Source organism: Lathamus discolor, chromosome Z (assembly GCF_037157495.1).
Source record: "Lathamus discolor isolate bLatDis1 chromosome Z, bLatDis1.hap1, whole genome shotgun sequence".
Taxonomy (NCBI): Eukaryota; Metazoa; Chordata; class Aves; order Psittaciformes; family Psittacidae; genus Lathamus; species Lathamus discolor.
Genome location: NC_088909.1, coordinates 102,866,212 through 102,881,188, shown reverse-complemented (window position 1 = coordinate 102,881,188; position 14,977 = coordinate 102,866,212). Strand labels below are relative to the sequence as shown.

At 44.9% G+C, this 14,977-nt stretch overlaps 1 protein-coding gene across 37 annotated transcripts in view; it reads left to right on the top strand.

The window, feature by feature from the left end:
- CELF4 (CUGBP Elav-like family member 4) overlaps positions 1-14,977 on the top strand; it is a 686,780-nt gene that overhangs the window by 625,897 nt on the left and 45,906 nt on the right. For 23 of the 37 annotated variants that reach the window (XM_065663964.1, XM_065663946.1, XM_065663970.1 and 20 more), the window contains 2 exons: positions 2,926-3,069; positions 13,559-13,706. In XM_065663964.1, coding sequence (XP_065520036.1) covers positions 2,926-3,069; positions 13,559-13,706 — 292 coding nt within the window. The remainder of the gene's footprint in view (positions 1-2,925; positions 3,070-13,558; positions 13,707-14,977) is intronic. The other 14 variants (XM_065663948.1, XM_065663972.1, XM_065663979.1 and 11 more) reach the window with 1 other exon arrangement.

Sequence of the window (14,977 nt, the reverse complement as noted above, 5' to 3'; positions counted from 1 at the left end):
GCAGTCACTGAAGTAGAAAGCAGTCTTGTCCGGCTGCATGTAAACAGCACTGTTTGGCTCCTCTGCTAAAAATCCTGCACTGGGTGATCTGATAGAGTTTACTGCCTGATTTACTTTGGGCCACAAGAGAAGGATACACATGAGGAACTATATACAGAAAGCGTCAATCCCAAGGTCAATCTTCATATTCAAGTGCAATGCAGCATCTCTACTGGATACATGCCTCTAACTGCTTCCATGCACATGTCATTGCAGAGGATTCTTAAAAACACATAATTTTTCTCCTCTTTCTTTGTAGTGTGGCCTCTAACTTTCTTCTATTTGCTAATGGCCTTTCTGCCCTCTGTATATGACAGTGATGTTCAAAGAGGTCTGAAGTCCTGCTGCGACAGGCAACCCAGCAGAAACATCTCATGAGAAGCAGTCCTTGATCCCATCAGGTCAAATGGCTGCTGTGCAGTCACTGTGACTCACATCAGGAGGGAAGAGCACTCCAGGGGCAAGAACTCCATGTGGCAGTTACCCATGTTTTCATGATGCCATCTACAGTAATATCTTGATTTTCAACAGTGTGAGAAAACAGCAATTTCCCGAGGCAGTCCTCTGTCACTAAGACTTCCAGGGCAAATAGAGACAGAAAGAAAAGGGAAGGGAAGAAAATACTAACTTGTATACACTTTTCAGTCCTGCTAACTAGTGCAGGTCACTTCTTCAAAACCCATTTGCAGAGATGAATACCCACTCAGTCTATTCAGTTTCAAAATCCTCCATGCTGCATTGTGCCCACCATAATGCAGCCTCTGCTCTGCAACAGCAGCAGCTCTGAACAGCTGAATCTGCTGGGGACCAGTGCCTCCCTCCAATACAGCTGCAAATAGGTTTAAATCATTAGATTCAGGTTACCAAACAGTCTCTTGGATCAGGGTTAATTAAATGAGTGCTGAAATCTAATTAAAGACTGGTCCAGGTGATAATTAGCAGGAAATGTATGCATTAAAATATTCATTTGTCGATGAGCTGCAATTAAGAGTGTGATTTGGGGAAGGATCAATAACTACATCATGTGATTTAAAAAAAAAAATTAAAAGTTGCCCAGATTTTAGCTGAAATGCAGGAAAATTTTAGCTAAGTGTTTGGGGATTTTTTCTCTTCCCCTCACCCTCTTTCTGTTTTTCTCCTATAACACTTTCTGTAGACTGTTTTCCACCACTGAATAGAGCATTCATCTCTCCATCCCTTTGTTTTCTTGAAGCACTTCTTTCAGCTGCTTGCTCTTCACCAGATTGTTTGAGTGGGTTATAGATTTATTACAGAGAGACAAACAGGTCAAAAAGATTCTTTGCCAATGAAAATCACTTCCTACCAGAACAGCCTGCTAATCCAGTGGAACATTGCTCATTGTGTAGCCTTAGATTGTTTTGGGGTGGGTTTTTTAAGCAAGTTAATTCCTTAAGTCTTTATTCATAACTGAGGATCTGGAGAGGCTATTGAATATGCATAGCTAGGACTTATATATATGTACAACCATAGCTGTGGTTTACTGTGCTATTCCCAATTTGTAGGAGGGCAACTCTGTTTTCACCGAGACATTTTTCTGGTTACAGATACATCAGGGTGTATGTGAGCCAGTTAATAACACTCCTCCTGTGCAATCTCACCTCCATTAGAAAAACAGGGGCTCCACAACAGACCAGCTCCTCTAGCATGGACCTAGTCTTCCTCTACCACCACAGCCGGAGGCTGCGACGGCAATTTCCCCACTGACTGTATTTCCATCACCGTGTCAAAAGGGATGCGCACCATGGGAGCACAGTAATTTCGGCTGCTCTTTGTCAGTCTCCTGACAGCTCACCTGCTCACCTGCCCGTCTCCCCAGGGTTGGTGGCGGCCCAGCTCCAAAGGCTACTGTCTGCCTGCTGTTGGGGCTGCTGCCGCATCCCCCTGCCCTTGCACCCCACTTCCCCAGGGAGACTGCACTGTGGGGAATCAGCCAACCCATGAAGCTGGTGCCTGCCTTCCTAAGCAGATCTGTTTCTTCCCGTCTCAGCCCCCTCTGAGAAGTTCTAGAGTTGCACTTACTGACCTTTCATCTCATTTGGGGGAAAACAGAGATTTCTTTCATTCCCAAAAGGTCCGTATTTTTCACAGACTTCTGAAATCTGATGATCATCTGTAGTTCTCCACCTGTGTTGACTGCAGATATAACTCAAACATTGTAAAGCTTTCCTGGAAATGTTTAGCATTAAATGTGGGCTCTTTTGTGGTAGCCTCTCTTTCTTACTGTTTGTGGAAAAGAAGCTCAGGTCCATCAAGTACTATTTTTCCTCCTCTAGTTTAACAGTGCTGAAGAAATGCTGCTGCATGATGAGACATACGCTCTGTTCAGTGTACTGAATCTTGTCTCCGAGAGGCACAGGTTTCTCATTGGACATCAGCGTTTCAAGACACAGCAATGTGAAGGGGTGATCCAGCTCAAGGTGTCTGGCATGCATTGAGCTAACATATTCCATCAAAATAGATCAGTTCTCAAATCCTAACATTTATTCAGCAAAAGCTCCTACATTTTGCTGCACTGAGTCCAGATTCTCTAGTAAGGACAGCCTTCTGGTCCAAAAGGTTGTCTATAGATTGAATCAATAAGGAAACAACTTTTGCAGAGAGAATATTAATGACAATCTGGAAACTCAAATTTTGGAGGAAACTAGGAACCAGGCTTCTGGCCTCAGTTATTTACGCTCCAGTGTCTTTTACTTCTTTCCTGATGCTCTCAGCCTATTTCAAAGGTCAAATTCAAAAGGCCTGAGAGGTTGCATGGAGAAGCTAAGTCTCAGCTGGATCCCATGCTACTAAATCTGTGTTAGACATAAGCATATGTGTACCAAGCTAATTCCCTTGTGTGTCTCTTTTTTTTTTCATGTCCTGCAGGGAGCCTCTTCAAGCCTGGTGGTGAAGTTTGCAGATACGGACAAGGAGCGTACAATGAGACGCATGCAGCAAATGGCAGGACAAATGGGCATGTTCAACCCCATGGCCATCCAGTTTGGAGCATATGGCGCCTATGCACAGGCAGTAAGTATAGACACTGGCTCTGTGCATGTTCAAGGGAACAGTGGGGAGCTGACATGGTTTGCCTGAGGAAGTGGTGAATGCCCCATCCCTGGCATTGTCCAAGGCCAGGTTGGGCTGGACTTGGAGCAACCTGGTCTAGCAGAAGGTGTCCCTGTCCATGAATGAACTTAAGGTCCTTTCCAACCCAAACAACGCTATGATTTTATGATTCTATGATTCTAAGATTCTATGATTCTATGAATAGCACCTAGAGCTGCAACAAAGCACAGGAGCAGAGGAACAACTGATCAGAGGAGACAGAGATTTCTCCTTTAAATTGGTTACATGATGGGAGAAAACTAAGCCATGCCATCAAGGCTAGAGACGGGCATCTCAAAGAAAAGTCTCAGAGGTGCAATAGCTAATTCTAGCAGTAACCACCCTGTGATCATGCGAAAACCTATGCAAGTTGCTTCCTATGGGGCATAAGCCACTGTTGTCAAATCCAAACACAACTAGCCTTAGAAAATTTGGATAAAATAGGCCTGGATTCAGCTTATCTTAGTTCTTTGCCCTATGTCAGAACTGTCTGAAGAGGAAAGTAGCATTGATCTCTGCAAGCAGGCAGACACAACACTGCCAGGTGACTTTGCAGTCAGTGGCAGTGAGTCATGTGTCCCTCTTGTACTCTGCTAGATTTGTGTGCAGGAGGGAAATGCCATTAATCCCATTTACCAGAGTGACACCTTCCTGAATGACAGAGACCACATGCCTTGCCTTAGGGCCAGCCTAGGATTCACACTGCAGTATACCTGCGCTCCCTTCCATTGCAAGGCTCTGCTTTCCTGCCTACATATTTCTTTCCGTTGCGTTGGCACCATAGATTTCCCATCACATCTACATGATCTGTTTTTAACCTGGGGGCCTTGACTGAGTGTCCTGTGCCTCACTGAACGCTTTGTACAACCCAAGCCTTGAATGTGTTGTGTAGAGTCCTAAGGACATGCCATAGAGCTCCACCGAAGTTCCCGTTCTTCTCCCACCTGCACTTCCTGGTGCTATTCTGCACTTTATTCTTTCCCTACTAGACAAATTCTGTTTTTCCTTTCATTTTGCCTTCTTTATTTTTGTTCACAAGGACTTTACCTCTTCCTTTGTCCCCTGCTCCCCTCCTCACATGGTAGAAGAGCTGTCCCTCTCCAGCCTGGCTGGTTTTAACTGTCCTCCCAGCCAGAGAAAGCTGCAGGAAGAGGGTAAGAGAGGGTAAATCACAGCTGAGCCCAGGTCAATGACCAGCAGCCTGGCAGAGGGATGCAGCATCTGTGCCCCCATGTTACAAAGGAACTAGCAGGATGCAACCCACAGGCAGCTCAGGACAAATATCTACAGAGTGTCAGGCAGGAGATGTGGCTGCAGTGTTACACTACAGGCACTGATCAGGAGAGTGGTAAAAGCACCACTGTCCTGATGCTCTGGTCCAAAACTTTCTTGCATTATTTTTAATCAAGAGTAATTCTTCTAATTGCTAACCTAGTGTAATACTGATATAAAAGAGGATGCAGCCTGCACCTTTACACCCTCCGTCTATTTCTCACCAGGTAGCACAGGACATTATGAGGGTAGGTGCTTGAGTGAGGATTTATTGCTGAAGGAAGAGTGAAAGCAGTTCCTGGGTCTGCTTCCATTCCACTGGAAACTAACGAATATTTTTCTTATTGATTTCTGTGAGAGCAGAATTGGACCCATCCTCTTTTTTTTTTTTTTTTTTTTTTATGGTAAATATGCTAATAAGGAAGAAAGAATAAGTTTTAGATCTTGACCCATTGGATATGACAAGCTGGTGACATCAATTACCCTGGGGACTTCAGAGCTGTCTAAATGATGGGATCACATTTCCGTGTGGTGCCTGTACACCCAGAGCGTGCTTGGATGCTGTCTCTCAATCAGCCTCCCTATCTGCTTCATCTCACAGTCTCACACAAAAGAGAAGGAAGGGAGCACTGTGGCTCTGTGACGTTCCCTCGGTCCCGATTAATCCACCCCGGACTGCTGGCTCTTAGATATCAGGGTGATTGGCACCTTGCAAATGCCAGCAGGAGATGGAGCGATCGATAGGGGGACGGGGGGGGGGGTAGTTTTATTCAGCCCGAACTGAAGTTGAAGAGCTAAGGCAAGTCAAGAGGAGGGAAGGTGAAACATCAAGAGCAGGGCAGTGATGACAGCTGATGCCACTGCCACCAGCAACTTGTGCGACCTTGGGTGAATTGTTTGACCCCGTGGTTTCACTTCCCCATGTCCAAATAAAGCTGGTGATCAGATTTATTTATTTTCCCTTCTCCCTCAGGGACACAGCTCTCTCTTGTGCTGTCTCTCCATGCGGTTATGACAGTGACGCAAGTTTAGGAACTGCCTCAGTGCTCAGTAGTAAGGCCAAGACTAGCATGAGGCATAAGGTTCTCTGATTTGTACTCATAACCTGTCCCCCCAGCTATCCCACTGCAGTCTAAGCTTCACTGAGGTCTCCGTATAAGATATCTCAAGCAATCCCATGAGAGTTTCTAATGGTCCGTCCCCATGGAGAAAGCTGCCAAGTCCCATAGGCAGCATTTTCTTGTTGACTGTCCCCCAGAGATGCATAATGCATACCACCAGCACTGGATTAGCTCCTGGAAAAAGGTCTTCATGCATCAGCTTGTGCAGCAGGAACCCACATAGTGCAGCTGTTTGAGAGACTGGTGGGCAGCCATAGATTTGCAAACCAACAGCAGCACTGAGGGGTAGCAAGGGTCTCCATCCATCAGTGTTTGACTGATAGTTGTTAGTGTTGCCACCAGGCCTGCTTTGGGCCCCAGGTCCTCTTTAAGTTATCTCCTTTGCAGCTCAGCAAATGGCCATGTCACAGTTCATTCCCTGCTGCTGCTCGCTGCCAAGCCACTCAACCTCAGCTTGAGCAACTTTAACCTTGAGAGCAGCAGCGGCATCACATCAGCTAAGCAAAGGGTCCTTGGGTTCAGCAGCCATATGGCCTCAGATCCAGAGGTAAAACTAAAGTTGGGAAGCAAAGGGAGCTCTCCTCAGTGTGTGGTTTTACATCCCCTCCTCATGTGCCACCTGCAAGCACACCAGACATTGCTTGGCACCAACTCTGTGCTCTGTTCAAGTGACACAGAAAGTCACATCAGACTCACCTCACCTCTTTTGTATGCAGCTTAAGGCAAGTCAGGTTTCATGGCTCCCTAAAGCTCCCAGAGCCCCTATACTAATTTGTTTCAGGGTTTTTGGATTGGTTTAGTGGGTTTTTCTTCCTTTTCAGCACTATTTTCCCATACTCATTTAACTTCCCCTTTTAGTGGGCTATTATTTATTTTGGTTCACACATATACAGGTCACCAACTCTTTTTTTTGTCAGGTTGCTGTGGATGTACATCAGCTGGGTATTGATAGCTGTTTCTGCAGTCTCGGTTACAGCCAGCTTGAGGTATAGATCTGAACACAGCCTGGATAGAAGGAGACTGATGTTAACTGGTACTACCCTTGATTTGCTGCCAGTAGAGAATGAACCTGGAGGCACACACTCCAGCTCAGAGCAGCACATCTTCTTAGACCCTAGTAAGTGGGGTGGCCAAGGCCAAAATCACAGGCCGTAAAAATCAATACAGATTATGAATGGTGATAGTATAGTCCTGGTCCAAATAAGCAACAGTGGCAAAACCTCTTTCAGGTCTTCTCTCTATGAAGAGAGTGGCAAGAAGTTAGCTGCTGCCTCATGCCACTGCTGCCCCACCATGCAGTAAAGGAAATGTGCACAGATCAAAAAGGGTTGGGCAGATGGGAAAATGCAGAAGAGCAAAGCAAGAACAAAGGAAGGAGCCTTGGAAAGTGACAGATACTGTATAAATTATTTAATTTTTAAATTATTTAAAATAAGATCAAAGTCATAAATCAAGTTTGCATAAAAAATGGGGTGGGAGTGTTAGCCATGGTCTCCTGGCCACATTCCAGCTGTGGACTGATTGCATCCTGCAGCAGGGGACAGGCATAGAGGTAGTGAGTAAAAACAGACAGATGGATACAGAGGCAACATAGGCAGTGGTAACATTTGCTCTTTGGCCTGGAGCAAGTCCTTTCCCATCAGTGAATCCCCTCACTGAAAAAGTACAAATGGCTGCAGTTTGTGAACTGTAGACAATAACTGCAACAAATATGGGAACATCCAGCACAGGAAAGCTCTCACTCATCATCCTAAGTGGTCACCTTGGGAAGCTAGGGCAGAAGCAACCACCATGCTGACCATAAAAACCCCAGTGCCCCCCTCTGCCTCCCTGTACCAGCTCCTGTGGAGATGAAAGGATATTTCTGCTAAAGCTGAAGGGAAGAATCGCTTCCTCCAATATTTTTTCAATTCATACTATGAAATTATTTTGGAAAGATACTTAAAAAAATCCAGCTAGCCCTATGAAATCGGGGAAAATTTACTCAATATGTCTTCTGCATATAATAGCTATTATATTTAAATGACCAAAATGGGACAGTATACTACCTGTTATGCAAATCACTTGTTCTGATCCGTTCCAGAAGAGGAGGTTATTTTGAAGCCATAACACTTTGCAGCAGGGCTGATACCATATTTCTGATTGTCAGCTCCCTGGTAATTCAGAAATAATGAACACTCAGGTTTAGGTTTTTTATACCTTTTATTTTTTTCATAGCTTTTTGTATTTATCCAGAGTTCTCAGGAACTTAGAATTCCAAACTCTTGTGTATCAGGCTTCGTAAAGACACTAAGACACAGGAATCTACGTGTTCCTCATTTGTTTAGGTTTTTTAAAAATATTAACTTTAAATATTATTTTCAAAACAGAAAATTCTGTTTCCCAAAGACATTAAAAAATATCTGAAAAAACAGTACGATTTTTTTACAGAATATCTTCTGTTTGCTTGAAGGCTTGGGAGGTATTTTTTATTATATTTCCCAATGGCCGGTTAAGTAAAACAGACATGAATCCATCAGTTTGGTTATTTTACCAAATATGAGTCCTCTTACTGCTTGATTGATCACTTACTTACCTCTTTCTATAGCTGGGATTACGTGAGATTTAATTAGCTAAGTGATTGTATAAATTGTTAGAGGTGGGAAGTGTGGGACGTTGTTATTATTTTTATTATTATTACTGAATGAAGAATATGAAAAGTCAAAGAAAAACATTATATAATAGACAAGGACAGAAAATAACTCTCAAAAAATGAGAAGGACATCAGCTCATTCAGAGTCAGCTTTCTGCAAGGGTAATGATCATGCTATTTCAAAAGGGTCATCTCCTCTTTCTTCAGTTTCACATGCAGTTCTTGTAGTGGCTGGGGAGAACAAGCAGTAGCATCTTTGTCCTATTTCTAGCAGGAGTTTTGGGCTTTGAGAAGGTTTCTTCATCTCTCCATATAACTATTCGTCTTCTGAGAAAAGGATATTCCTTGTGTGACAGCCACCACATGTGGAGCCCTCACATGCCCTCAACCCACACCACTAGACTCCCCGTAGCCACTCAGAGACCACTTCTCGGAAGAAAACTGGCAGTAAGCGCCACTTTTGTGTTGTATGGTTAATGCAACATTGGTGTTCCTCAGCTGATGCTCATTGGAGTCAGGCGTGCATCTGTCCTGATGCAACATGTTGAGAAGGAGCTGTGCATCAGCAAGCTTTTGCCTTGGTGCAGCTCTGCTGTAAAACTTCGCCCCTTTCTGGTTTTTGTCCTAATCTTCCATGCTAGGATAGAGTGGATAAGCCTGTTGGAGGTATCTGTCTACTCACTGGTGGCAGAGATGCCTGAAGTTTAATCACCTCAACCTGAGGTAGCAAAAAGGTGTGTGAGATAAATCCTTCTACCTCTCTCTGTTGACAGTCCATGACTACCACTCCTTTCCATGCTTTGGATGGCCTTACCCGTGCTTCCCCAGCTGCTCCATCATTTCTCCAGCATTAGGATGGGGACTGCAGGATTTTAGCTCTTGAGGAGCTGTCCATTGGCATGAAGCAGTTTGTTAAAATCTCTTGGTCTCCTGAGAAGTTAAATATTTGAGCAATAGTATAGTCCAGGTTGGAGGAAAGAGGAAATGAATCTTTAAAATTGGATGGGAAAAAGCTCTAAATACTGAGGTATAGATCATGCCAAGGAAGTAAGAGAAGCAAAAGGAAATACATCCTTTCAGCTGAGGAAGCTGAAAAGCTCCTCTCTATCCCCTTGGACCAGTCTTAGATAATAAGGCTGCTGCCTTTCTGATTAGTGCTTTGTGGCCCCAGCCCAGGCAGGGAAAATCTGCATTTCAAATGGCATATTTTAAAGAACACAATACCCAGGGGCCCTGCTGCTATTGATTTGCCTCCAGCGGGGTCACTGCCTCACTTTCTACAGCTTTATTAACTGGGACCATACATTGGGCCTCTTTCAAAGTAAAAGGAGAGTGGATGGGACATTTGTCGTCAGGGGGAGCTGGGGAAGGAGTGGGGTGACTTTTATAGGGAATGCCTGGAGGTTTTATAAGGGACACTGGTGACCCTCACAGGACTTGCCTTCCTTTTGCAAATTTGCTCAGAGCCACCCTGGGGGGAAGGAGGTAGCTCTGTCCTGTCAGCTTCTTTCAAGGTGACCGAGTCCCTGTGTTCTCATCTCAGTGATACCGCTGCACTTGGCCAAGCTGTGGCCATCAGCTGCTGGGCTGGGAAGGACCTCCCTTCTCTACCCCATTAGGAAAGGTATGAATGGGAAACGTGACTGCAAAAACGTGGCAGGAGTACAAAGGTTGTGGAGTCCAGACACGTTTGGTACATGCTTTGGGTCCCCTCTGAGCCAAAGAAACAAAGCCAGTTAACTGGGGTACATGGCTATGTTCAGGTATGGGATGATATAATCCTTCCAGCTCTGGAGGACAACCTGGCTTACCCCAAGGGCTTGCTCTGAAGGCTGCAGAGGGGTGTACATCCTCCGGGTCATAAAGTGTAGGGCTCCAGCTCATTTCAACATGCCAACGGGTTTGCCAGGTCTCCAGGGCATCTTGGAGTGCACAACCCCAGAGCACTAAGCATGACAGAAATGGGGTGGCTGTAACAGAAGCAACTGAATCTTGTTTTCCAAATCATAGGTTAGGTTCTTATTTTAACTGCACTAGCGTTTTAACACCAAGCTAAACTTAACTTCTTCCCTCTAAGTTCCTAAGTCAGTCTCTGTGGGAGTTCAACCAGTTTTAAGTGACTATTTCACCAAAACTCACCAGGCTTTAGACTGGAGACCCTGCACCTTCAGCACTAATAATGAGATGAGGATTATCTAGTTCCTCCCGTAAGGAGAGAGAAAATATGTTCGTCTTTCTGACGATCTGTGGCAGGACTGCATGAACGACATTCCACTACAAAAAGGAGCACGCATGTAGCCAAGGTATATTCTACAAACATGCATCTTCCAGTGCAAATTTATAAGCCTGCTGAACACACAAGTCGCATATTCAGATTCCCTGGTTTGCAAACCGGGAGGAGCACCTTCTGTTGTGGAGTTAACTCTGAACAGTTTAGAGATATCCATAAGGAGGAGAAGAAGTTGCATAAGCCATCAATAATATCACAAGTGATTTCCTAGTACGGAATGGAGACTGTCTTTAGAGCACCACAATCATTTGTAATACTACTGGCAATGTGGTATCTTTTAGATAGAGCCCTGTTTCTTTTGCAGCACATATGAAACTCTCTAACAAAAAAAGGATTAACACTTTTCTTTTAAATGGTTGGGAAACAAAGTCCAAAAGTATCTGCTGAGGGCCAGGTAAGGCGTACGAATGATTTCATCTGACTGTGCTGCCATGTGCATTGTAACCAATCACTTGGAGCTCTGCATACTCTCGATAAACAATGCTGCAATTCATCTGCCCAGAGGCTTTAGTGTACAAAAGGGAGAGATGAGTTTTGGCCTAGAATCCTTTGCCCATTATCACATCAACCATAATAGGTGTCCAGCTCAGAGAAAACCTCATGTGTATTTAGTTTACTAAATTTTGTGGTGGGAAATGACAAAACAATAGTCTCCTGCCTGTTTTAGAAGGTTTGTGGTACAAATACCAGACTGTTATTTGACAGTGAGACTGACCACGGCACACACATGACCAGATGTATGTCACTCCGTGGTTTGCGGTGGGTTTGTTTCATGCAGCTCTAGTCAGCTTGCAGAAACACAAACAAAAGTCAACAAAGACCAAACTAGGCTGTTCCCAGCCCTTGCAAGCATGTCCATCTCAGAGACATGCTTCTTTGATCAGCAGCTCTGAACAGTTCCTATAGGCTACCATTTCTGCTATAGGCTACCATTCCTGCAACCAGCTGTTTACTTCTTCAGCTGTCCCCAGATGAAGATACCCAGCACAGAAAATGAGGTACGAGTCCAGACCCCCAACACTGGCATCAATCCAGCATTAAAGATGGTTGGAATCTCCCTTCCTTATTCACCTGCATTGGCATACTTACTAAAATCACCTGCTTATTGCCTCCTCTGGAGAGTAAACGCAAATGATGCCTAGAAACAAATGTACTCTTTAAAAGGGAATCAGCATTGTGCTATAATAGAAAAGATTGTCTAATCTCTCCATCAGTAATTACAAAGAACAGGATATCACTAATTAAAATGTGAAAGTGTCTTATGCAGGGTATAATAAAAAAGGGTAATTAACAATCAAAGGGAAAGCCACCACCTTGCCACCGATCTGTATTAGGCTTCAAAAATAATAGTACTCAGCTCTAGTATAGCACTTTCCATCTGTAGATCTGAAGGCACTCCTCAGTGGGGAAGCAGCTATCCTCTGTCCTCTTATATCACATAAGAAACCAAGACAGGTTTACACAACTTGTGCACAGTTATACTGCAGATCAGTGGCAGAGCATCCTTTACTTTGGTCTCTTTACCGATGGTGACAAGGACAGTTTCAGCATTAGAATAAGCACAGAGATTTCTAGGATTTGTTTTAGTGTGTATGTGTATGAACAGCTAATTTAGATAATATTTCAACATTAAAGCGAACAGTAGGGAACAGTCTGTTCCTCCCCATGACTTTTGAGGGCTGTTTAAAGCTGAGAAGCATGTCTTGTGTGCTTAAACAACAGCATCAGAGGATAATTTCCTGATGAGAGAGAGAAACCACAGAGAGCACAAAAACAGTTACTAGAATTCTGGAAATAGCAGACATAGAATCATAGAATCACAGAATCATTTAGGTTGGAAAAGACCTCTGATTCCATCAAGTCCAACCGTTAACCCAACACTGCCACAAGTCACTTCTAAAATCACTGCAGAAAAACTTTCCTTCTCCACAATTATCATCAAGTCATGCATTACCAGAGGCTTGGAAATGAACAGAGATTTTCCTCTCTGCTGATCCTCTTTCCCACACACTTTCTCTAAGGATCCACTACTGGTCACTAGTGGAGGTGGTATATGGACTCAGACTTACTTCTTTTGGGTCTTCATATAGCGCCAGGGAGGAAGACAAGAGGCAGCTTCTGTCTCCTTCACACCAGGAGCATTTTACAAGCCCACTTCAGTCATTTCGTACACATGAACTGCACTGACTTATGTACTAGGTTCAGAGAGTAAGATAATGACAGCAAAGTCTGGTTTTAATGTAAGAAGCATTTCCAGCATGCATAGCCATTCATTATCCTTCCATTCAAACAAATATAGCCTGGGTTCGTTATTTCTGTCTATCTGTCCTAAAAAAAGGCAGCATTTTCACCACTTTCTGGAAAAACTAAAATAATTGGGGAAGTCATTCCAGATCAAAATCACAAGGAAAGGATTTTCCAACTACACAGTGTTAATCTTGCTAAAGTAGGAGAGCTCCCCTCTCTTGAGCAGCTCTTCCAGGATCCTCTGCTTGGCTGTGTTGGAAATAGGTGCTGTAACCTTGTTGGAAGTTCTGGTTATGTTTTTTGTCTAGTGCCCTCTAAAGACTTCCCAACAATATATGAGAAAACTATTTTTGTTACTGACAGACCAATACAAATCAAGCTTGCCCTACAGATCGAGCTAAGCTTGCTGCTCTGGAGAAACTATCTCTTCTCCCCATCACTCAGCATAGACTGGTCTCCCATCGTCAGCCCCAGTGCTTTCTCAGAGCTTTGATACAAGCCACCAAACCTCTCTGCTCATGATCATATAAAGGCTTTTCTCTGCTTTTCTCAGGGAAGTACCATGGACTCAGAGGGTTGAGTCCAATTTACAGGAAACCTCCACACTGGGCAACACATAATAGGGTTGGGGAGTATAAAGATGCCAAGATGCAAAGATGCACTTTGCCTCCATTTCCTGTATGAGGAAAGAAGGCCAAGGCTGTGGTGTACCACAGGCATGCTGAGCTGGCATCTCATAACAGAGCCTGCCTCACACCCTGCCCTGGTCCCCATGCTGGTGCCGGTGCCATAGTCCATCTTACCGGTGACCGCGTGATGTTTTTTCCCTGCTCTCTCTCTTTGTTCCAGCTGATGCAGCAGCAAGCCGCGATCATGGCGTCAGTGGCGCAGGGCGGCTACCTGAACCCCATGGCAGCCTTTGCTGCAGCCCAGATGCAGCAAATGGCAGCCCTGAACATGAATGGGCTGGCTGCTGCTCCCATGACACCAACCTCAGGTAAGGGGGCAGTGGGATGGAGAGGGGAAAGGGTGGGAAAATCCCAGAAGAGACCTGTTAACTGATAGGTCCTCCCTCAGTGGTTGTCTATTGAAAAGTTGGTCTTGTTGGTGAAGGCCACCAGAAGTGAGGAGTGGAGCCGATCAGATCCTTTTGTGGTCTGGAAAAAGAGTAAAGTGGCAGAGGAAGGCTGTCACTGCCTCCTCCAGGGCTGGGCAAGCTGGAGGTCAGCTTCTGCATTGTGAAGTAGTTGTAAGGGTAAAGACAAACGGCTCACCAGCAGTGGGCTGTTGGGTTATCTGCCCCATGCTGAATGGCTCTTACTGGTGGGTGAGGAGAAGAAGAGGGTTGAAACCCATCAGAACCAAGACACAGTGGGCTTGCTGGGAGGAGAAAGGGTGTTGACAGGGAAGGCACTGGAAAAGGCCCTCAGACATAACCCTTCCTTTCAGCCTTACCCCTTACAGTACTTTCCTTTAGCTCTGAGTACCTTCAAATGTCACAAAACATCCCCCAGTGCATATAGGTATCCAAGGTGTCAGTGCTGGTGCTATCACAACCAGGCTGGTACAAAGACAAAGGAAATAAGGTTAGTTGTGAGCTGAAATATCATTAACAAGATGAACTATGTCATTGGGACACATAAGCATTTCTCCTGCTGTGAAATAGAACAGGAGGTACTCAGGGAAGATCTCTAGAATGAAAGTGTTTGGAGAGAGTATTTCTGGCTGCTGAAGCAGAGACAGGTAGTCAGCGAAGTGCTGCCAGGATCTGGCTAGGCTGCAAGGTGTCACAGAAACCCATGGTAGGAGCTGCAGTGGACAGAGAATAAAGATGAGATGGAAGGAGGAGTGGCTTTCCCGGGGCTTGAAGAGCAACAGGATGATACGAGCAGGAACGGGTCAACAACCCAGGAGGGACAGGCTGGGATAAAAGGGTCCCTTGGGGTGATGCAGGTTGCTCCTGGGAGAGGCACTAGGAATGAGACTGTGTTTAGACAGATGTGGCATAGCAATTCCTTTGTGTGAACCTCGAAGCATCAGGATGGCCTGGATGGGATAAGCTTGACAAAGGTTTGAGATAGGATGTAGGAGGAGTGAGCTAGCTCTGGCTGAGCCAGCTGTGTGCACGTAGCCCTGGCAGAGCAGGATCTGGGACTCCAGAGCAGAGCAGTAAGAGAGGATGGGACAGCTTGAAGACAGAGATAAAGAGTTCTGCAGCAGCCCTGGAGTAGGAAAAGGCTATCCCAGAGAAGCCAGGAAAGATGCATT